Below are 23,028 nucleotides of genomic sequence, written 5' to 3' on the forward strand. Positions count from 1 at the left end.
AAATAATACATAAAATCTGTGTGTGTGTGTGTGTGTGTGTGCACGCGCATGTGCATGTATTTAACAAGAAGGCACTTACCCAGCATGTATCACTAAATGTTATGTGCATTTGGGGAATAAATTATCATTTCTAGGCTGCCTCTGGTATGCATTGAAGAGTAAAATATATTAACCTAAAGTTATAATTTATATGCTAACAAATGGAGTTAATGAAAACCATTTCACATAGAAAGGAAAGATACGTGGTATGCAGATTTGTTGAGAATTCACCTGAAAATTGGTGGTAAATCCTCAAAAAGTCCTCTGTATGTTAAGATCATGCAATGGGATGACCTCATTGGTCAAGGATTTCACCAAAGCAAACAAAGCAAGAAACATTCTGTACGTGGTCTCTTCCTGCCAAGCACACACAATCGTCGACTGTTTTCTGAAGAATACACATTTGGAATCACACAGACTTTTTGAAAAATTACTTGAAAAAGTCATTTGTGGTAGGCATCGTGGCTCATGGCTGTATTCCCAGCACTTTGGGAGGCTGAGACAGGAGGATCATTTGAGTCCAGGAGTTCGAGACAAGCTGGACAACAGAGAGAGACCCTGTCTCTACAAAAAACTTAAAAATTAGCTGAGTGTGCTGACACATGCCTATAGTCCCAGCTAGGAAGGAGGCTGAGGTAGGAGGATCACTGGAGCATAGGAGGTCGAGGCTGCAGTGAGCTGTGATTGTCATTGCACTCCAGCCTAGGGGACAGAGCAAGACCTGCCAAAGGAGAGGAGAAAGACACAGAGAGAGGAAGGAAGGAAGGAGGGAAGGAAGGAAGGAAGGAAGGAAGGGAGGGAGGGAGGGAGGGAGGGAGGGAAGGTGAAAGAGAATGAAAAAGAAAGAGAGGGAGAATGAAAGAAAGAGAAAGAGAATGAAAGAGAAAGAAAAAGAAAAAGAAAGAGAAAGGAAAAGAGAGAGAGGGAGAAAGGGAGGGAAAAGAAAAAGTCATTTGTTCTTAATTTAATGATAGATACAATGAAGCGGGGGGGGGGGGGGGGAATCACATAAAGCCATCCATAAAAGGCCTTAAGGAATCAATCAGATCAATCAGTAATTAATTCAAAATCCCATTTTCTGTTTTAGAGGTATGGCTTGAAGATGGTTCTCATTATTAATATCATTTACATCAAGATATATAAACTTGTTTTTCAAGACTCAAAAATCTAAATTACATCTCAACAACATGTGATTGTACCCAGGCATTTCCCCCTGGAAGCAGCAAAGGAAAGAAGGTAATTTTTCAGTCTTCTGGAAGCTGCGCCCTGGTGCCAAGATGCCTCAAGCCAGAACCCCACAGAGCAGCCTGCCTGGTGGCGGCCTTACCTGACAGATGGGCCCGGTAGGCTTTATCAGGCTCTTAGGCTCTTACGAGCTTCCCTACTTGCAAATCAAACATGAATCTATCCTCTGTGGCTCTTTCATAAAAACACTGGCTCATGAGTGTTTCCATTTGTCTTTTTATGGATCTTACAAGTCAGTCTGAACTGCTTGCAGAATAATGGCATTTCCTAAGTCTTTCTGAGGAAGGCCAAAGAGAACGCAATTACCCAAGATGAACAGGATGCCCTGCTCACTTAATGGACTCCCAAAGGCCTCCTTCACTGGGGTGACGCACTGGGTCAAGGAGTCTTACAGGAACTTCTGTGTGGCCTCGGCTCCCCTGAGACCCCAGTGTGTTCCATTAGAGGTAGATGGAGTTTTCCCTCACTCCCTGGTGGCACAGACACCAGCACATGGGGCCCCCAGGCACAAACCCGGACTCTACTACTATCTGCACATGTCATTGGGAGGGGGGACTCGACCTCCCTGAGTCTGTTTCCTTACTTGAATTTGGCACGAAGAAAAAGAAAATCAGTCATACATCAAATATTGATTAAACACTGTGACGATGCAGACAGAATCAGCTTTTAAGGAAACACAGTGTCCCTTCCTCTAGGAGCTCATGATAAAGAAGTGGAATCTACAGCATGCCATCGTGGTATGCGCGGGTCAGGGAGGGGCATTCACAGAGGGTCCAGGGAAGGCCTTAAGGAGGAGGTGACTTGTGATTAAAGACCTGAAGGAGGGGAAGGAGGGCACGCTGCGGACTTCAGGGGGAAGAGCCCTGCAAGGGAAGGAATGACCCTGAGACAGCAACAGGCTGGGTGTGTGGGAGAAACAGTGTGACCAGAGCAGGGAGAAGGAGAAGCAGTAGGAGGAGGTGAGCTCAGAGAGACAGTTAGGGGACAGGATCATCTAGGGAAAGGGTTGGCACACTACAGCCCTGCCACCCGTTTTTAAAAATAGTTTTCTGAGAACCACAGCCATGTCCTTTGGTTTACATATTGTCTATGGCTACTTGCAAACTACCACAGTAGTGGTGAGTAGTTGTGACACAAACCATTTAGCCCACAAAGCCTAAACTATTTACTATCCAGCCCTGTATAGAAAAGGTTTACCACCTCTGCCTTAAAGAAATAGGGGCTAATTTTTCTCCATGTTAGGGAGTCTGGAGTAGCCAGTGCAGGGATGGTGCAGAAGCTCCATGATGTTAAGAAGGATCCAGACACCTTTGATCTTTATGCTCTGCCAGCCTCAGCACACAGACATGTTGCATTATAATCTCAATGTGGCTGCCAATGCTCCAGACATTACACATCATGTCCCCATTTGAGACAGGCAGGCAAGAGAGACATCTGTTCTTTCTACCAGGAAAGCAAAAATTGTCTCTACCCTACCTCAAATCTCTCCTCCCCCAGCACACTTTCCCCTGTCTCTGTGCCTAGAAGTAGGTCTTATGGCCACTTCTAGCTTCAAAGGAAGCTGAAAAAAGCTACAAAAAGGATTGTCAAGACTGACTTAGACAGCTGTTTATTTTAACTGTAACCCACAGTGAGAAGCACACATAACTGAAACATAATGCAAACAAAAAGTTCCATAAAACACAACTTATATTTACCATTTGTGTTATACACTGTTAGTTTCTCTTCCATTTTTTTAAGTACTAGTCATATCATCCCCTAAATTAATTTCATGACCCACTACGGGGCATGATCTGTAACTAGGGGCTGGCATGTTGCTGCTACAGACAAATTGTTTTTTCTCTCTCCTTTCCCTCCCTCCCTCCCTCCTTCCCTCTTTCCTTCCTTCCCTCCATACTTCCCTCCTTCCTCCCTCCCTCCCTCCCTCCTTCTTTCTCTCCCTTTCGTCCTTCCTTCTTGTCCTTTTCCTTCTTTCCTATCTCTCTTTCTTTCTTTCTTTTTTCCAAAGAAGGGAATGGACATTGGCTGGCAACCGACAGTAACTGCAGCCTCCACCATAAGGGAGCTGGAGACCACACCCAGTTCTATTGAACCTGAAAGAAAAGGTGACCCCTCCTTCCTAAGGAACTGAGGACGGTGACAATGGACATCTGTGTCCGATGTAAAATGCAAGCACTCACAGCCATAAAAGAGAATAAAACTGTGTCCTTTGCAACAGCATGATGCAACTGGATGCCATTATCCTAAGCAAACTAATGCAGAAATAGAAAATCAAACACCACATGTTCTCACTTACAAGCAACAGCTAAATATCAGGTTCACCTAGACATAAAGATAAAAGCAACAAACACTGGGGACTCCAAAAGCGGGAGAGAGAGAGGGGAGCAAGGGGTAAAAAACTTCCTGTTGGGTACTATGCTCACTACCTGGGTGACAGGATCAGTAGAAGCGCAAACCTCAGCACCATATAATGTGCAATTGTAACAAACCTGCACATGTATCCCCTAAATCTAAAATCAAAATGGAAATTTTTTAAAAACGCAAACAGTAATACCAACTGCCCGGGAGTGCTGAGGGAACTTCATGGGATCGCGGTGTAAAGCACCAGCCTAGTGTCTGAGCCACAGTGCCTGCACAGGACACATGGGGTTGCTGTCCCAAACCCAGTCCTCACTCAGAGCCAGTCATGGCCCTGTAAATAGCATTAACTAGTTCAGAGAGAGTCATTCACGCTCGAGCTCCGGAAGCCCAGGGAAACTGGATGTCTTCCTGGTGATACGTTTACTTCTCCTATCAGGAGTAATTAAATTCTTAGGATCTCATGCTCAGAAGTTGACAGCTATATTGAATTTTACCTACTGTTTTAAAAACCCTTTGGAAGCACCCAATTATTGGTCTCAGCTTTGATGAGGTCTGCCTGGGCTGTGGAAGAGCAAATGTGTCATGACAAGTCACCAACCACAGGGACCCTCAGAGCTGTCAAAAGATGGGCCATTCTCCAAAAATTCAAGCAAAGGCAGAAATGGAAGGGCCACCGGACTGGGCATCTTTAGTCCTCTCACTTTTTGCAGGTGGGGGTTGCAACTTAGGTCATACAGCATTGGCACAGCCCCTCTAAGTCGGGGTTCAGGGACCTATGAGACTCAAATCCCAGGCTGATTTTGGTGCAAGTCGCCACCTGCATTTTCTAAAAGATCCATATCAGATTCCAAAATGGCCATGAGACTCTAAAAAGAATAGGAAACGCACATTGAATGAAACCAAAACGATTTATGTTAGGGGTAGAAGAGAACAGGTCCAGAGGTCAGAGCTGGGAATGGTGAGATAAAGCAGAAACTGCAAATGTTTTCCACCAACCCCAGCCCCACCCATGCCACCCCCACACCCCAGAAACACTGAGCTGGACACAGTTCCCCAAATGGCCTGTCGTTTTCTGTCCTCTCTGCCTCCGTGCTGGCGATTCTTCGTCCAAGAGGCGGTGACTGGGAAAGACTAACTTCTTATTCACCAGATCGGATTTCTTAAACGATAAGGAGTTCTAAGGCCATGCCAAGCAAACAGCCAGACTGTACAAAGGTGCCCCCTTAAGCAATAAATAACGAAAGCTCCGGGTTTACGGATAAGCCTCCCCAGACTCCACGCCCCACCAGGCATGCATGCAAGCGACTGCAGTGAATGCAGCGCCTGCGCAGCGGCCTTTGTTGGCAGTCCAGGAGTCCGCGTTACCCCCAAAGTCCCTGGCCGCCATTCGCACTCCGAACCCCTCGGGGCTGAGTCGGGCTGCTTTCTACGCGCGTCCCGGGGCTCCCTCGAGAACTTAGGAGACACGCGGCGCCCTGAGCAGTGGCCTGGGGACACCTGACAGATCGCTCACCCCAAACCTTCCCCGCCGCCCCTAGGGCACCGCCCGGCTCCCGGATCAAACCCGGGTTCCCGGGGCGGGGCGGGGCGGGGCGGGGCGGACGGGGCCGTGCCATTGGCCAATGCGGAGTGGGGGGCGTGCCCGGGGGGAGGGGCAGGACGGAGAGGCCGGGGCCGCACCATTGGCCGTGCGTGGTAAGAGGCGGGAGAGGGGCGGGGCGAGGGGGCGGGGCGAGGGGCGGGCCTGGCCCCCAAGCGGCTGAAACCGGGGGGCAGCAGGCGCTGCGGGCGCTGCTCCGGAGCAAGCGAGGGCACGACACATGCAGTGGCTTCTGGACTGCGCGATGACTGGACGGTGAGTGATGCACGAGCAGGAGAGTGTGTGGGCGTCCATGGAGCACCCCCTCCGACCCGGGACTGCCACCAGGCAGGGACGCTGGAGCCTGGGCACTTGTACCCTTCGGCCGCAGCGCGTAGGATCCCTCCCCCTGCCAGCCTGGCGCATTGCGGGCCTCGGGCCCATTGCTGAGAGTGGGCACTGCGCCTGGCACCTCTGCTAAGCACTTTAAGGACTACACCTGAGCACGGCAGGTGAGCACCGCCACTGGCTATACCTTTTTTGTTCACCTTGCCCTTAGCCAGTTTCCTAGAGGCACTGATCCTAGAGTTGAGGAGACAGCCTAGAGGCCTCTGGCACAACTCTGATTTCACTGATGGAAATCCAAGACTAAGATAACAGCAGCAGGGGTCCGTCTCACAATCTCTGTCTGCAGAGGGCTTGCCTTGCGCTGGGCCAAGTGCTTTAACACGATATACCTCTTATGCCTCACGGCAAGTGAGATTCCTAGTTTCATTATCCCGTTTTCAGATGAGAAAGTTGAAGCTTAAAGAGTTATAAAATTGACCACCTTTACTGAATGAGTTGGTGGTGGCGCTACGATTTGAAATCAGGGCTTGCTGTGCCTCCGCGTCTCTTGCTCTTCACCTCCAGTCTCCGGAGCTCAGCCTGCCTGCTGCCCAGCTCTTCTGGGCTCCTGACCCTGGTCCCGTCCTACACTTCCCAATTCCAAAAGATTCCTCAGTGTTTTCATTAACCTAGCATGGCCGAGGGAGGGAGGTCTCCTCTCACACCAGGATTAGTGCCCAGGCCGGGGCCAGCACTTTCTTAAAACACCGTAAGAAGAGCTTCAGGAGCCCCATTTCACAAGGAATTAAATAAGGTCGCACAGCAAATAAGGGCTGGGATTCTGGAATTTGAACCCAAGCAGGTTAGACTCCAAAGTCATGCTGTGCACTCACAGAGGAGACCCTCACTGGCTTTGCTGTAGTTTAACTGCCCACAGTACTAAGGTGTCAATCAGGATTTGTTGCCAGAAACCATTAAAAAAAAAAAAAAAAACTTAGAAGTGAATTGGTGAAGTAACAGATAAATGTAGACCCTCCTGCCTTCTGTTCTTCTGTGGCGTTCCGCATAGAGGAGAAGACGGAGGGAGAGAGTCAGGGGAGAAAGAGGAAGGGAGAGAAGAGGAGAGATGAAACTCATTAAACTTCGGTTAAAAAAATGCCGGCTGGAAATTGTCATGGGCTGTTTCAGCACTTTGTCAGTGTATGTGAAGGCTGTTGTCATTAGTTCTAGCCATAATTCTCTCTGTGTGTAGTGCTGGTGATTTGACGATAAAAAGGTTGATGCCACAGATTAAAGTGTTCATCTGAAACTCAGGAGATGGAGCTGTATTTCCACCATGACACTCCAGTGAGTGGCCTGGAGGTCGAGAACAGAATCAAGGTCCAGGGTCCCCCTGGGTCAGGTCCAAGTGGACCATGACAGATAATAAAGAACATGAATGAAACTTGGGTGTGTGTCAGAGTTCAGATTCTAAAAGTGCAAAGCCTCAAAGGAGAGACCTTAACTAGGGGGTCTGCCAGAAAGCCCTCTGCCCTGGGTCCCTGGGGCTTGGGGCCTGGTTTCAGGTGTCAACTCAGACTGTCTCCTCACTCATGGCCACTCCTGCTGGGAGGCCTCACATTCCCATCTCTGGGAACCTGTCTCTCCAGATCCCCCGACTCCCAGTGTCAGTAAGAATAGTAATGTGAGCTTCCTTTCATTCGGGTGAGCCTCACACAAGACCCATCTTACAGGTCTCCTCATTCATCTTCACAAAAGTCATTGACGATGATAGTTATTTAATTGATGAGGAGCCCAAGGTTCAGAGAGGGAACATGACTTGCTTAAGGTCACACAGCCAGAGAATCACAGAGCAGGGCTTTGAACCCAGAGGCTTGCAAAGGCTAGATGGTTATTCTCTCATGGAGCACATTTGGAGAAATTGTTTTAAAGTAAATAAAAAGTAAATAGGAAGTGGCTATACTTCCTAAAGCTTCTGCAGTTTTCTTTTTATTAAAGAGAAACTTGTAGTTCCTGGGATCCCCTTTTCTGGCTGTCTGACCCTCTTCCCTAGGATGTACTGCTGAGGAAGAAACCCGGTACTCTCTCCCTTTGCCCTGCCTGGCCTTGGGAAGCAGGGGTGAGATGTCATTCAGCCCCATAGCTGAAGACCCCAGCCCTTCAGTGCTGGGAAGATCCCTGAAGACACTCTATACCAGCTGCCACAACAGCTGTGGCTAAACTGAGGCCTGAGAGAGGTCACAGACCAAATCGATGCCACAGCAAAACTCGCATGCAAGCCTCTATGACACTCCTCTTTCTTGCTGTGACGTTTCCACAGAGATTCTAAACCTGGGATCCGGGGATCTGGGAGACATGGACAAGAGTTGTCTCACCCCTGCAGTGGCATGCCAAGTATGTGTGTGTGTATATGTGTATGCGCGTGCAAGCGGACTGCAACAACATGCACACACATGCATTTTCTGGGGTGAGTGCACTAAGCTTTCAAGAGACTCCAAAGGACTCTATGACCCAAAAGATTCTGAGACCCTTGTGTCTCAGAGGACCCTTGTGTCCCCAGCCGTGACATGTGGCACACAGGCCTGAGGCAGTGGATAGCACAGGTGGGGGCAGCCGTCAGAGCATCCAGAGCAGCCCTGCAGCAGCTGGCACCCAGAGGAGTCTGCGCCTCTGCACTGCACTCCCAGCCCCAGGCAATCGGGATGTTGGCCAGTGCCCACTGTGAGCACCTGTTTGGCCTGAAAACCATAGCTGAGAAGATCTTTGTTTCTGTGGATCCCCTCTTCCATAGATGGGAAGTGAGCCTGGTTGGTGGGGAAGTTGGAGTGGTTCAAAGGGTTCCAGGGCCAGGGAATGTATATTTAAGGTGTAAGGGGGAGCAGGAAGACTGGAAATGGTTTTCTAGTCCCAAATTGCTTTGCTTGAAACAAGGGCAAAAGCCAGAAGTCCTGCCCACTGGGAAGGCTGGTCTGCAATCTACATGGGTGCTCAGGGCCAGGCTCTTACAGAAAGGGGAGCTGTGTCAGAGAGGCCTGAATGCTAGACTGGACTCAGAGACCTGTCAGTGAGAGCCCAGGACCGCGGCACGGAGTGAAGTTGAGCCGGGCCTGTGTGGTCAGCCCAGGTCGAGGCAGGAGTGGAGGTGGAGGGGAAATCTGTGTTCACCTCTTCTGGACTTCCCTAGCCTCCATCACCTCCACCTGGACAGTACAGAGTCTTCGGTGCAGGCAGGAGTGAGTCGAGCCAGAGGGGTGATGGTGGGAGTGGAGAGAGGAGGTCTGGTGATTGGAACTGGCCAGCAGGAGGGGTCAGCAGTGTGGAAGGAGGTGGGAGTGGCAGCTGCTGAGTCATTGCCTGCCATCTACAACTGGACAGCCGGATCTTACCACTAAAATGCTTGGCTGAGGGTACTCCCTCAGAGGCACCTGGTGCCACAGACACTGCCGCTTCTTCCCCGGCCAGGCTTCTGCCATTTGCTGCCTAACAGGTGCTAAGAGGGCCCTTTTAAAGGTTCATTGTCCTCGGCACCCTGCTGCCACCGTGGCTGGCATTCAAATGTGGTAGCCACTGGGCTGCAGCAGGAACTGAGTCCCCCCAGGAATGCCGGCAGGGTGGCCTGCACCTGCCGTCCTCCTCCAGTGGGAGCAGCTCAGACCCTCAGCTGTGCCCCACACCCTGTCCTCCTTTCTTTTGCTTCCCAGGTCACTGTCTTTATGAGCCATTTGATTTAAATCATGTTGAAATAAGAAAACAAAAATCGCAATTTCAGGAAATGTTAAAACAGGGGTAACCAAGCTCTCAGACTTCACAGACATGCTTAGAACATTTTAATTTGGATGCCCATACATTTTCCCTTTTGCCAAGTGAGTACAACACCGTCTATGTGGGCCATGTTTTTTGGAAGAAGGGACATTGTCAGATGGAAAAGTAGGCAGCACATAGTCTTAAAATACAAGGCTTTCAAGTGGACTCAATTTCATGTCATGAAAGCCTTACTTCACTCGCCATCCCCTACTCCTTTTGCCACTGGCTTGTAGGAATTGGGCCCCGGGGGTGACTGGAAGAATCATTCGCCTTCTTCTGTAATGCCTGGCCCCACAAACACAAAAAGGGAAAGACAGCCCATGTCTGGCAGCTCTAAAGCCCTCAGAGGCCTTTGTCCCTCAGTAGCGACAGCAGGCCATCATGCTGGCTGTAAGCTCTCTCTGCACGGCTGGCAGAGCAGCTGCTGAAGTGGAAAGGGAGAACAACTCACTGCTTGTTCACTGGGACAGGTAGCCATGGCTGGCAAGCTGCCCAGGGCCCTCCTCTGGGGCACAGAGAGCCCTAGCTACAGCTGAGCACTCCGGTGGGGACACAGTGTCCTCCAGCCTGGGAAATAGGCGTGGAGGCCTGACTGTGTCCTGGGGCCTGGGGGAGGGGGGAAGGCCAGGACAAAGAAGGCTGGACTTTCCCAGCAGAATGGCAGGGCCGGGAGGAAGGGAGGGCCCGCTGGCCGACTTGGCCTGTCCAACTGCATCTGTCACTCTGTGGTTTTGCGCCTGAGCCTGGGTGGCAGGACAGCCCCAGTCCATCCTCACCCAGCTCCTGCTGCCACTCATGCAGCCCCACTTTAAACCATTTAGGTAGTGGGCTTCTGCCTAGGATCTAGTTTCAGATAAAGTTGTGCTGTTTATAAAAGACTGAATAATACTCCAGCAGAGATTCTCAAAGGCCCTGCCCCGTGCACTTGAAGAGTCAATGCAAAAGGTTGTTCCAGGAAAATGCTCCAAATGGAGAGATGGCTCCCTTTCCTCTCCTGCTGAGTGTGCATGTCCCCCATTGTAGCTTGCTCCTGCTACAGCTGTCTTTCAGATGCCCCTTAGATACTTGTGCAGCTCACTGTAGAACTCACCCTGGGACATCAAAACGAATGAAACTCATCAAAATGAATGAAAGTCTGGTAAAGCACAGTGCTGAGATGTGCGGTGGAATTCTGAGTGATGCCAGGGCTCAGGGACACCAGATGTTGTCTTCTTGCAGTGGAGGGGTGGGAGAGCCAAGGAGACCAAGTAACTTTTGTTGGAGCTGTAGGCTCTTGGCCCCTTAGAGTTTCACTAAAAATCGTGGACATGAGGCTGATTGATGAATGGGAGAAAAGGCACACACATTTACTTAAGGTGCATGCATGGGAGCCTGGAGAATGATGCCCCAGCTTCCCAGTTAGTTACAGAGACTTATATACCATTTCGAGGTCACAGAAAGAATGGGGGCTTAGAGTCTGGTGAAACAGGCTAGGGAGGAAGAGAGGCTTGGCTAGTGAAAGTGATCTTGTTATGTAGATGACGCCTCCCTCAGAGAGACTTTTGAAGGAGTGGACTCAATCTCTCCTGGATGTGGGGAAAGGCCTGGAAAAGGGAAGGGGTCTGGCTGCGTTAATGGATATTCTCTACAGATGCAAAGTTTCCCACTGGAGACACTCTGCCAGCCACGTATTTCAGGATGAACGAGTGGCAGCCATTTCAAAATATGTCAAAGAAGTCTATGTTGGGGATAAAATATTCTCATCTCCTTCCCTTGCTTACGGCCATGAAGCTATTGAGTGCCTCTCTCAAAGGAGAGACTGTCTTTGTGCGGAGCCCAGGTGCCCACCCTGTAAGGCTCAGGACCCAGCCCAGCAAGCTGGAAGAGCCTCTCTTTGCTGCAGTGGGCTCTGTGCCACCTCCCTCAGCCTTGCTCCCTGACTCCCCTGCCCTGCCCCCCGGGATGCTGTGCCCCATTCTCTGCCCCTGCTGTTTACCCTATAAGCCCACCTCCCCTTTACCCCTCCACTTTGCCATCTGCAGTCTAGAGCTCTCCTTTACTTTCCTCCTGGTTCCCTCTGAGCAGCCGTCTGCAGCTGATGCCATCCAGTCGTGGCTGGAGACACTCAGCATGTCGGCTGCATCATGTAAATAGGCAAGTGTGCAGGAAAAAGCACTCCTGAAGGCCAGCAAGGGAAGACCCTGCCTTTCAAGTAGTATTACCCGGAGCCCTGGAGATGAGGCTCCTTGCCACCACCTCATTGTCAACCACAGCAACGCCCTTTAATCTGTTTTGCATAAATTTTCCACAGTTAAGAAAATTTCAAACCCACTGAAGGTCAATATTCTTGTTGTACAGCTGGGAAAATGAAGGCCCAGAGAAGAGAAGGCATGCAACTAAGCACCCCAGAGCTCTTCAGGAAGCATCTTCTATGAATAAGTAACTACTGCCTGACTTACGGGAAATTTCACTTCTAGGTGTTCCTACTACATACTGCAAAATCAACTTCTTCCCCACACGCTGTGGGAGACCAGAAGTAAATGTAAATCATGCCGTGTTATGCATCAGAAGTCATAAACTGGAGCCCTACAGATACCAGTGGGCTCGGGGGGGCCTCAGACACTGGTAGGACTTTGACCCCAGCTGGTGTCCAGACTCTTGACTCCTTGAATACCTTCTCATACGAGTCAGAAAACAGCGAAAGTACACACTCAAGAAGGGGGAGTGTGCAAAGGAGTTGGGAGCTGCTGCCTTGATGGGTTTCTTTAACCAAGGGGTGGCATATCCGAGAAGACTCCTGGAAAAAGGTGGAACTTTCTTGAAACTGTAGTGCCACCCATTTTTACACAAAATATGGGTGTTCCAGAACTGTCATGGTGCCCGTGGCTGTGTGATTTAGCATCCCAGAGAGTTGCCCCGTTAACAGGCGTCTAGCCAGGTCCTGGAGAAACCTAGGTCGAATCCAGTGCCATGTCGGGTTCAGTCGGTGTAGCCAGCTTGGCCCACACTCTGACTTTTTCAGGGTCCTATGACCCCTAGCTTCTCATGACCCCAATTTTAAGTTTCCTTTTGCTGGTCGCGTGAAACAGCTGCCTAGAATTTTCTGTACTCCTGTGACCACCTGTGTTATTCCTGTCTCACCACTAGGTATATCTGTCTTGCAAAGGTGTTTGGTTTATTTATAAACATAGTTAAATATAAAATAGTACATGAAACATATGGGTTTTTTTGTTTTGTTTTGTTTTGTTTTTGTTTTTGTTTTTGAGATGGAGTCTTGCTCTGTTGCCCAGGCTGCAGTGCAGTCACGTGACCTCTGCCTCCCGGGTTCAAGAATAGCTGGGATTACAGGTGCCTACCACCACACCTGGCTAATTTTTGTGTTTTTAGTAGAAATGGGGTTTCATCGCATTAGCCAGTCTAGTCTCGAACTCCTGATCTCAGGTGATCCACCCTTCTCGGCCTCCCAAAGTGCTGGGATTACAGGTGTGAGCCACGGTGTCCGGCCCCTATATGTTGTTTTAATGAATTAGGTATTCCATGAGTCAGGCTGGTCTGGGTTATGCTGCAGTAACAAATCCCTGATACACCAGTGGCTTGTCCTGGCAGAGGCTTCTTTCTCTTTCTTAGTTCATATCCAGTGTGGGCTGGCAGACAGTTCGGGTCCACAGTCACTCAGGGACCCAGGCTGACCATCGAGTAGCTGCACAGTTGAAACACATGGCTTTCTGAGCCACCACAGCAGAAACAGGAGAATTGGAGGGTTGTGCACTGGCCCTTAAAGGTGCTGGCCTGGAAGGCACCCATAGCACTTTTGTTTGCAGCTCAGTGGCCAGAATGAGGCCCACGGCCCCAGCTGTCTGCAGAGGGCATTCTAGGGACAGTACATGCCTCTGCCAGCCACCCACCTTTCAGTAGTGAAGCATAGCCCTGAAAACATTAGATTTCTGGCCTCTTCTGAAACTCCAGAAGGGTTGCCCCATCAGAGAAGGAATGTGCCCACTATTCCCTATGGACCCCATGATGAGTGTCCCTCAGTGGAGTCACCTCCATGGCCCTTGGAGACTTTTACATTATTTATTCCTGCTGTATGAGCACAGCTCTGGAAGAATAGAACTTGGGAGAGTCTAGAAGCTTCTTGTATTTATTCAGCAATTTAACAACCATGTGTGGATTTCCTGCGCCGTGCCAGGCTTACACTTAGTGCTGGAAACTAGCGGGAAAGTACCCCCTCCCCATGCTCCTGTTCTTTTGGAAGGGAAGTCTAAACAAGAGGTGAGTTCTGCAGAGCCCAGTGGGGAAATGGGAGGAGGTCATGGGACAGAGAGGAACTGCCCTGACACAGAGTGGGGCTTCTCTGGCAAGGGTTTCCAGCAGGAGCTAACATCAGAGGACAGGAGTAGCTGGAAGCTGGGTTCTGAACAGAGAACAGCGCTACAAAAGCCCTATGGGAAGAAAGAACAGAGTGCCCCTTGTGGGGGGCCATGAACTGCTCAGTGGGTTCAGGGCTTAGAGCAGGAAGTTGGGGTGGAAGCTGGATACAGAGGAAGGCAAGAGAAAAAAGCACCGCCTGTTATTCGGGGTAAATGCAGCCCTTCCCGTAATGAGCTTGCTGAAAGCAAGACTTGGTTGTGCTGAAGACCCACAGAAGCAGTGTGGGCTGAGAAACCCAGTCCCACAGCTTGTCCTGGGCTGCAGTAGCCTTCTGCCTTGCAAGCATATGAGGAACTACCCAGAGAGGGGACAGATCACTTTTTCCATGGGCAATCGGAGGTGCCCAGGAACTGAAACTTTATTTTGAAATCCTTGTTGCCTGGCCAAGAAAAATGCAAGAAGTCCACAGCTCCAGGCCTTGCTGTTGGAGGCCTGACCTCTCTCCAGGCCCAGAGATGCCTCACTATGGCGCAAGGCGGAGGGGAGGTGTGAATAGGCTGATCCTGAGGTCCTCAGGACACCCACTCCCCCTAATCCTTCCCTTCTCCAGGCCAACTGTATTTCCCTGCCTCTGGCATCACAGGTTCACGTAGGGCTGATGCCAGCACAGAGGGCAGGCTCGTCACATTTGTGGGTGTCAAGCAAGGAGGGAGAGAGTGAACTGGACCAGTCTGAGTGAGTGCCTGAGGAGACAGGCATTCTTCAGGGACAGGCTCTAAGGACATTAATGAATATGACAGCAGGTGGAGCTGAGCTTGAGCCCCAGGTAGCATTTGTACCTGGGGCCGGGAAGACATGATGTGTTTGTGTGAACAGATGTTGGGAGACTGTGAATGAGTGGAGCTCTATCAGGGGAAGAATGTGGTGTGGCCCCAGGCTGTGCCTCCTCCCAATGTGTCCTAACACCACCAGCCCTGAACTGCAACTTGGATGATGGAAGATAGAGGAAAGGTCAGCACTGGAGGGAGTGTGTAAGAGTGTGTGTGCATGAGTGTGTGTGTGTATGCATGTGATCGTGTGTGTGTATGTGTACGTGTGAACGTGTTTGTGTTGAGTGCAAGTATAAGAGTGTGTATGTGAGAGACTGTGTGTGTGTGCATGTGATTGTATACATGCAAGTGTGTTTGTGAATATATGTGCGTATGTTTGGGTGTATGTATGTGTGTGTGTTTGTGTGCGTGTGTATGAGTGCATGTGAGAGACAAAGCATGTGAGTGTGTGTGCGTGTGTAAAGCTTTACCTCCCAACCCAGCATGTTGGAGGACTTAGCCTTGATAAGAGTCCTTGGCCACATTCACATGGGGAGAGAGAGGAAGAGGAAGCTGTGCAGATGCCAACAGGATGGAGAAAGCTCTGGTGGATTTACCATCTGTGAAGACCTGGGGAGGGCAGAAGCGGCTCCTCAAACCAATCAAGGTTGTGCGTGGAAAGAGGGAACAGTATGTGTGTGGAACAGTGTGTGTAAACAGCATGTGTGTGGACCCACTAGTGACCCTGTGGGCTAGAGATGACTCTGCTGCACAGATGAGGAAAGAAAGGCTTGGGAGTTTAAGTCACTGCCTGTGATCAGTATAGAGAAGGAGCTAAGAGACCAGAATCAGGGGTCCAAATGCTTGTGCTGGGACAGTGGCTTTGCTGCTTACTTCCTGGTAATCTTGGGCAAAGTGCTTAAGCTCTTGTCCCTGTCTTCTCATCTGTAAAATGGGAATAGGGTGAAACTCACCTCACAATATTGTTGCAGGAACTGGATGAGATAACTCAGAGAAGATGCCAATCGTCTACAGCACGCAGGGAACACAGGGCCGACTGACCCACTGCCAGGAGATCCCGGCTTAGTGGGAAGGGAGGAGAGAGATCCAGGGTAGCTCCAGAAGATTCCAGGAGCAACCGAGGCAGAAGCCATCTGTCAGGTGTCCCAGCCAAGGGAAGGGAGTACGTGGTCTAAATGCTTAGGAGATGAATCTGGATTCCTGGGGATTATGGAGAGTCTTCTGGGGTGGGCGGTTGAAAGGACCAATGTCACTGGCTCAGCAGGACCTTGCCCAAGCAAGGGCAACTTGGCTGACTTGTAATCATGTGGGTCTGGGCCAGACCCTTTCAGCCGCAGTCACCTTGCGCCCAGGCGGTATGATGCCAAGGCCGACGGTGTCTGTGCCAGGGCTGCGGGTGCTGGGCGCTGGGTGCTGCACTGGCCAGCGCTCCTCCAGCTCACCTGTCTATGTATTCTTCCTTGTCTTCCCAGCAAGTAAATTCTAGATCTGCAGACAAGAGGAAGAGAAGATGAAGGAAGACTGTCTGCCAAGTTCTCACGTGCCTATCAGCGACAGCAAGTCCATTCAGAAGTAAGCCTTGGTGTGCAGGTGGGGAGGGGGGTCTTCACATTTGCCATTTCCCTTGTCCTGGGCAGCCTTTAGGTAGAGGGGTTCTGAGCACTTGTTCAGAGATCTCATGAGGTGCCCTGGGGGACAGTGATGGGGTGCTTCTTTTTGAGTCTGTCCAATAGGGGATCCCCAACCACACATGACCATGGCTGGGAGGCATGGGCTATAGAACAGAGGCTCCAGATGCAGGCACTTTATATGAAATAAGTGTGTACAAGGCCTTATTATAACCTTACATTGATTGCCTGTTGACAAATAGTAATTTAGATATATTGAGTTCAATAAAATGTGCTATTAATGCTAATTTCACCTGTTTCATTTTCCCTTCTGTATTAATAGGCCATTCTTGTGTTGCTATAAAGAAATAGCTGAAGCTGGGTAATTTATAAAGAAAAGAGATTTAGTTGGCTTCTGGTTCTGGAGGCTGTCCAGGAAGTGTGGTGCTGGCATCTGCTCAGCTTTTGGGGAGCCTCAGGGAGCCTCAGGGAGCCTCAGTCATGGTGGAAGATGAAGGGGCAGCAGGCATATCACACAAGCGAAAGCAGGAGCAAGAGAGAGGGAGTAGAGGGCAGTGCCACACACTTTTAAACGACCAGACCCCGTGTGAACTCAGAGGAAGAGCTCACTCATCACCACCAGGATGGCCCCAGCCACTCATGAGGAATCTGTTCCCATGATCCAAACACCTCTACCTGGCCCCACCTCCAACAATTCCACATGAGATTTGGGCAGGGACACACATCCAAACCGTATCACCTCCTAACATGTAGAAGATTGAAATTACCAGTGTGGTTCACATCCCACGTCTGCTGGCCCTGCTGCCTCACAGAGCCCAGCTTGGGTTCCGGCAGCTGTCTGGCCTCCCCTTCCCCCAACATCAGCCAGGCTGTGGCTTTCCCTTCGGGAAGGGAGACGGCATTCAGGCAGAGTGACTTCCTGCAGATTCAGGGCCTTACTCACAGGACCTTCACCATCGTCCCTCTGCTGCGCCTCCAGAAAGTCAGGGTGGGGAAGAAGCAGGCACCCCTCAGGGTGGCCCACAGCAGCCACAGCAGGCCTTGTAGGACATGACATGGGGAAAAGCAAGAGGCTATACAATGACACAAGCAAGCCCAGGACATTTACTGTGAGGAAGCGACACAAGTGGAGGGCGGGGAGGCTACCAGGGCTTTACCTGTGACAGTGAAAATGTCGGCACCCTGGACATCCTGGACCAGACACGGGCCTGTCCCAAGAGTCTCACCTTCTCCTCAGCCCCACCCCCACACCTCCCACCAGGGCCACATGCAAAACCATCTGGGAGATCACAGGGCGCATCGCGATGATAATCTAGCCTCCGGTGGTCATGCCTGGCCAGCGAGACGGGTGCTGTCACACTCCTGTTACAAATGAGGAAACAGAGGACAGGGAAGCCAGAAGCCAGAAGCTAACCACACCACACCCCAGGAGTACATATGTGTCTTTCCATTCCTCTAGGTCGGAGCTCTTAGGCCTGCTGAAAACCTACAACTGCTACCACGAGGGCAAGAGCTTTCAGCTGAGACACCGTGAGGTGAGCCTGTCGCTCTTGTTCATGGGGTCACCATGTATCCTGGGAGGCCCTGCCTGACACCTGTTGTTTCAGGGTAGTGATGAAGACCATCCCCTTCACTCTCAGCAGTGGCCCAGTCTGGACAATAAATTATGTGGTCACTGTCATCACTCACCTCTGACCCTGAGTCAGGGACCAGATTACCAGCAGCCAGGTCATCTCCCTTGCAGAGGGTCAGCACATCCCTTCCACAGTTCCAGGAGCAGAAGTCACCTTGGGGGCCTTCCCCCTTCCCCTGAGACCTTTGACCAGGTGAATGGCTGCTAAGAGCAGTCCTTCTTCTGCCCAGCACACCACTCAGCAGACGGAGGAATCAGTCCCTCTCTGTTCCCTGCTGGCCACGCCACGTATCTGCAGGGTCTCACTTGGCCTGCAGAGCGTCACAGGAGCCCCAGGTCCCCCGTGCTCTCATTTGTAAAGTGGGGTGTGGGGCTACACGGGGGCTTATAGGCTCAGATGCTCATAGCAGGCAGCACAGGTGTGGGAAGTGGATCCCCACCAAAGGAGCCAGCCACCTATCAGATCAAACCCATCCCTGCTGTGCAGGACCGTGAGCCTGGTGTAGCCAGACCCTTTGATTTTTCAAAAGAGGCTAGATATCTTGAATTTCATGAGGACTTCCCCAAATCTTGAAACATGATATCATGTGGGCTAAATACACGTCTGATGCCAAACACAGCCCTTGGGCACCGGCCGGACTCCACAGGGCCTAGGCTTGGGGGTCCCCGCGCTGGGCAGGGCAAGTGGAGCCCTCATTTTGTTGTCATTCACATCCTCCCATGGTTCACACGGGAACCTTGGTGGGGCTTTGTGCCCCTATCTTGGTCTAGTTCAACGTATTTGTACCACCTAATGACAAGTCTTATCGTGGTAAGGCCGTTTTGGCAGGTTTCTGCAGTTGAGATGGGGTTGGCTCCTGGCCTTTCTCCCATCCATCAGCGTCTGACCAGGACCGATGGATTCTAAGTGCCCCTTTGTTGTTGAACAGAGGAATGGGCAGGGAGCCCCAGGAAACCCAAGACCTCCTCACTAGTCCTGGCTCACTAGTCCTAGTCCTCCCTCTTCCGTAACGCAGACACCCTTCTACAGCTCCCAGGACAAACTGACCCTGCCATCCAGGCAGCTCAGGGCATCCGGGAGTTGCCAGTCAGTGGCAGGTCAGAAGGTAGGCTGGAACCTGCTGCCAGAAGGCCTTAGCCAGCCCGAGGTGCCTCCTGCTCCAGGCTAGATGTCACACCCTTCGGGAGCTTCTGGCTCCTGGTCCAGGCTGTGCTGGGCTGCCTACGACCACCAGGCATGGCACAAACCTCATGCTCGGCCTCCTTTACCTGCCCAGGCCACAGGACCGACAGCTTGCTCCCCTCCCTCTCCGGCCGCCTAACCTCCTCACACTTGCTGATGTGACACCTGTGTCACCCTGCCTGCCCCCGTCCTGCCCTCCCCAGGCCCTGCACCCTGAGGGTCCCTGTGCAGAGTTGGTGGATGACTTAACCAGCAGGTGCAGGCCTGGAGAGAGTTGTGAGTCATGGGCGGCAGGAGGCAGTAGGTAACGGGGCGGCAGGGATTTCCATCTGTGCTGCTAACACATACCACTTCAGATCTACCGGTGGAGGCCTGGGGTGTGGTCCTGGCTGTTCTTCAGTTCTGGCTGTTCAGGAATTGATCTAAACCCCAGGTGGCTCTCCACAGGTGATCCAAGCACCAGCCGCCCTGGGAACAGGTTAGACATGCAAATTTCTACCACTCCCCTCCCCGCTGGCCTACTGAACCGAAAACTCTTGGTCTTCCTGTCCCTGTTTTAAGGAGCCCTCCAGGGCATTCTGGTGGAAGGTCAAGTTTGAAAACCACTAGTCAGAGCTGAGTCTTGGCACTTGGGATTCAGCAAGGTAATCCCCTCTGTAGGAACAGCTGTGGGGAGTGGGAAACCCCAAGAGCCTCTGCTGTGCGTTTGTGGTTTGTGCGTTTGTGTGGGGGAGACAGCCGCTTAGAGAAGTAGGGACTCCAAGGCCGGGAAGAGGTGTTCTGGACAGCCCCTAATGATAGAAAGTTAACGCACCGGGGAATTTTCCTGTCCCTAACTGAAAAAAGTGTGAGGGTTTGACCTGATCTCCATGGAGCCAGAAAGTACCTTTCAGGAAACTTCTGCAGCCTTAACAGCCCCGGGGGTACCGGCCTGAAGAAGTGTGTGTTTTTGCTGGGTCACTATCACCACATAAGACAAGGCTGCAGGCTGTGACGCTGATAGGCACAACAGTGAGCCCCTCCAGGTCTCACTGGGGCACTTCCCCAGGGAGCCTCCAAGGCACCAGGCACTTCACCTCTCCTTTGTTTAATACAAGGTGATATAAGAATGACCATTTTCCAGGCAAATAAATTGAGGCTCCCGGAGTGTAAGTCTCTAGTCCAAGGTCACACCGCAGTAAGTGAAAGGTACTGCCCACGGCCCCAAGATCACAGCCACTTACAAATCAGCAATACCATTTCCAGCATTAAGCTTTGGAGATCTCCACCCAGTGTCAGTGAACAGGTCCCAGGGATACAGGGAGCTGTTTGCTGCCTTAAGCTCCAAGCTAAGGGTCTTTCAGGCTGGCGAGGGGCTTACCACCGGGGTGCGCTCCCAGAGCCTTCTGGAAGATTCCACCCCCGCCCCGTGTTGTCACGCCCCCCTCACCCCCCGCAGCACCTGCAGCCTGAGCAGTAGGGTTTGGGGCACCTTTTCCTCCACTGTCATCCCAAGTCGCAGAAGGTGGGCAGGGCCACGCCTTGGGGCCAGCACCTCCCTGTGAGCCTTCTCCCCGCTTCCGAGGGGCTGGAGGAGGGACGCTCTCTCTGGAGGCTGAGGCGCCGACTTCCTTTATCGCGAACTTTGCCTTTGGAATAATTTTGCTTGTATTACAACAAAATGCCTGAGCAATAGGGAGCAGTCTGTGCCTTTTAAAGATGGCAAAGGGCTTTTACCAGACTGGCAGGTATCTCAAAAGAAAAGCGGACCGCCGGGAAATGTCCTTACATGGCGTAAACCCCTGTCTCTCCACTAGCTAGTGCGCTCCGGGAAGCCCGAGCCCCCTCGTGGACTGCGTGCCGGCCCCGCCCGCCTGGGCGGCGCTGAGGCTTGGGGGCGCCCCCTGCTGACCGCGGCCGCGCCCCACAGCCAGCCCCGCTCCTCTGCCCCGGGACCCCTCAGCAATGCGGGAAACGAAAAGGGCTTCTTCTCCGGGTCCGGGGACTCTTGTGTCTCTCGCAGGGGTGCGGAAAACCAGCAGCCCACCTTGGGAGAGTTGCCAGTCCCCTCTCCGAAGGCCACTGGCCCCCGGAGTGACTGGCCAGCACCACGAACATGTTTTCTGGGAGTTGCAAAGCGCTTCCCAGCCTGCTGGCTCTGGGCAGGGCCTTGTGTCCCACTCAATCCCCTCTCCACCCCGCCCTCACCCCACCCCCACTCCCCTCTCCACCTCCTACCCCCACCCCACCCCCACTCCCCTCTCCACCTCCCACTCCCCCTCCCCTCTCCACTCCTACCCCCACTTCCACTCTGCTCTTCACTCCCCTCTCTACGCCCCCTCTCCCGTAGCTCGTAGGGAGGAGAATAGGACTGCTCTACAAGGTCCCCACCAGGAGGCTTAGCTTGAAGGGAAGGGAAGGGAAAGGAATTTCCCTGGGTCTCTCCGCGGGAGCTTGGGACACTGCCAGAAGACCCCACCCCAAACATGTGTTCGGCTGGGAGGGAGCGCCTTCCTGGGTCTCCTCACACTGCCAGACCTCTCCAGATGCAGTGGGGTGGCTTCTGAGCCTGGTGGAGTCCACTGACGTCATCCTCATTGCTGGACTCTCCCTCTGACCCAGTTTCATGACACTTTGCAGAAGGGGCTGTAGTGAGGCTGGGCCCAGCAAGCCTGGACACCCCCGCCCCCCGACCCCACCTTGGTAGATGATCTTTCCTGAGGGTGATGGTTGGCTGAAGGCCGCTCTATACATTTGCCCAAGGTCAGGGACCTGCAGGTTTGAGACCATCACAGACACACAGTGGGCTGTGGCAGATACAAACGTTTGTCTATGGTGCTCATAGTGGCAGCCCCAGGTTCATATGCGCAGGTTCCCAACCCTGGAAGGGTGTGAAGGACACTTGTTGATGTCCCCGTTTTATAGATAAGGATACTGGGTAATTAATTGCTTGCCTGAAACTTTTTCCTTTTAATACGGTTAACATTCTGTCTCCCCAGAAAACACACATAACAGGAGACAGATAAACATTTAACAAGTCCAAAGCAATTAAAAATAGCCACAAAAAAGAGAAAGACATAGACTGACAGCTCACAGAGCAAGGTGGCAGAGACACACCCGGGTGAGCTGAGCTTGGCTGTGGCCCCCAATTCAACCTTTCTCCTCTACTCTCTCTGTCCCTTCACCTCTGACCACAGCCAGCCTGATTCCTATTCCCTGAGGCTTCACCTGCCTCAATAAGGAAGGAAATTTCCCTCCTCCCATCCCCTGCCTTCACCTGCTTGCTGCCAGATGCCTCCAAGAACTGGGGTCCTCCAGACTCCAGATGCCCCGGACCTTAGGACATCAGCACTTACCCGGTAAAGGTCAGCTGGAAGGTGCCCTGCTTCCTACCCACAGCTGGGATCCTGACCAAGCCATGAGGCCCCTGGGTGGTGGTGGTGTGAGATGGGGATGGTGGGCTGAGTGGTACAGATTCTGTCTTGGCCATCATCATGGGGAACTCTCCCAGTGCCACCACAGGATGTAGGAGTTGTAGCCAGCAGTGCCCCAGTGGTGCCAGGTGACAGCCCCCCAAACACACAGCAGTGCATTTGCTAAGACTCCATGTGTTCTCTTGGACCTCACAGAACATGGGCTTTGAGTGGAGGCCGAAAGGCAGACTTGGGAGTGCCCAAGGCCTTGCTCTGAAACACCTAGGGGGCTGGCACCCCACTACCCTCACACTCCTACCACCAGTTTCCCCACCAGTGATGACAACAGCTACTCAGCAAATGGGCTCATCACGTGTTCACTCATCAGAATGGCCTGGGAGGCAGGTGCCAGTAATTATCCCCGTATTACCCATGAGAAACTGAGGAACACAGATGTTAAGTAATGTGCTCAAGGTGATCAGCCAGCAAGGATCAGAGCAAATGGGATTGATAACATCTCCTCGAGTGAGCCAGGCTATTAACATTTTCAGAGGGGGTAGGTCTCACTGTGAACTGCCCATGCAGGGGCTCCTGCAGAAAAGCATTTCCCTTCCAGACACCTCCCAGGGACAGTGACCACCATGGAGGAGACAGGAG

The 23,028-nt window shown here is 51.9% G+C and overlaps 1 protein-coding gene across 4 annotated transcripts in view; it reads left to right on the plus strand.

Annotated features, from left to right (window-relative positions):
• Window positions 1-5,387: 5,387 nt before the first annotated feature.
• The window catches only part of RASSF4 (Ras association domain family member 4), a 35,289-nt gene continuing 17,648 nt past the window's right edge, over window positions 5,388-23,028 (plus strand). The window contains exons 1-4 of one of the 4 annotated variants that reach the window (XM_074382098.1): window positions 5,388-5,500; window positions 15,507-15,697; window positions 16,008-16,107; window positions 17,623-17,698. In XM_074382098.1, the coding sequence (XP_074238199.1) occupies window positions 16,046-16,107; window positions 17,623-17,698 (138 nt within the window). In that variant the 5' untranslated portion in view covers window positions 5,388-5,500; window positions 15,507-15,697; window positions 16,008-16,045. The other 3 variants (XM_074382099.1, XM_003930002.4, XM_010340621.3) reach the window with 3 other exon arrangements.

This window comes from Saimiri boliviensis, chromosome 12 (assembly GCF_048565385.1).
Source record: "Saimiri boliviensis isolate mSaiBol1 chromosome 12, mSaiBol1.pri, whole genome shotgun sequence".
In the NCBI taxonomy this organism is placed as follows: domain Eukaryota; kingdom Metazoa; phylum Chordata; class Mammalia; order Primates; family Cebidae; genus Saimiri; species Saimiri boliviensis.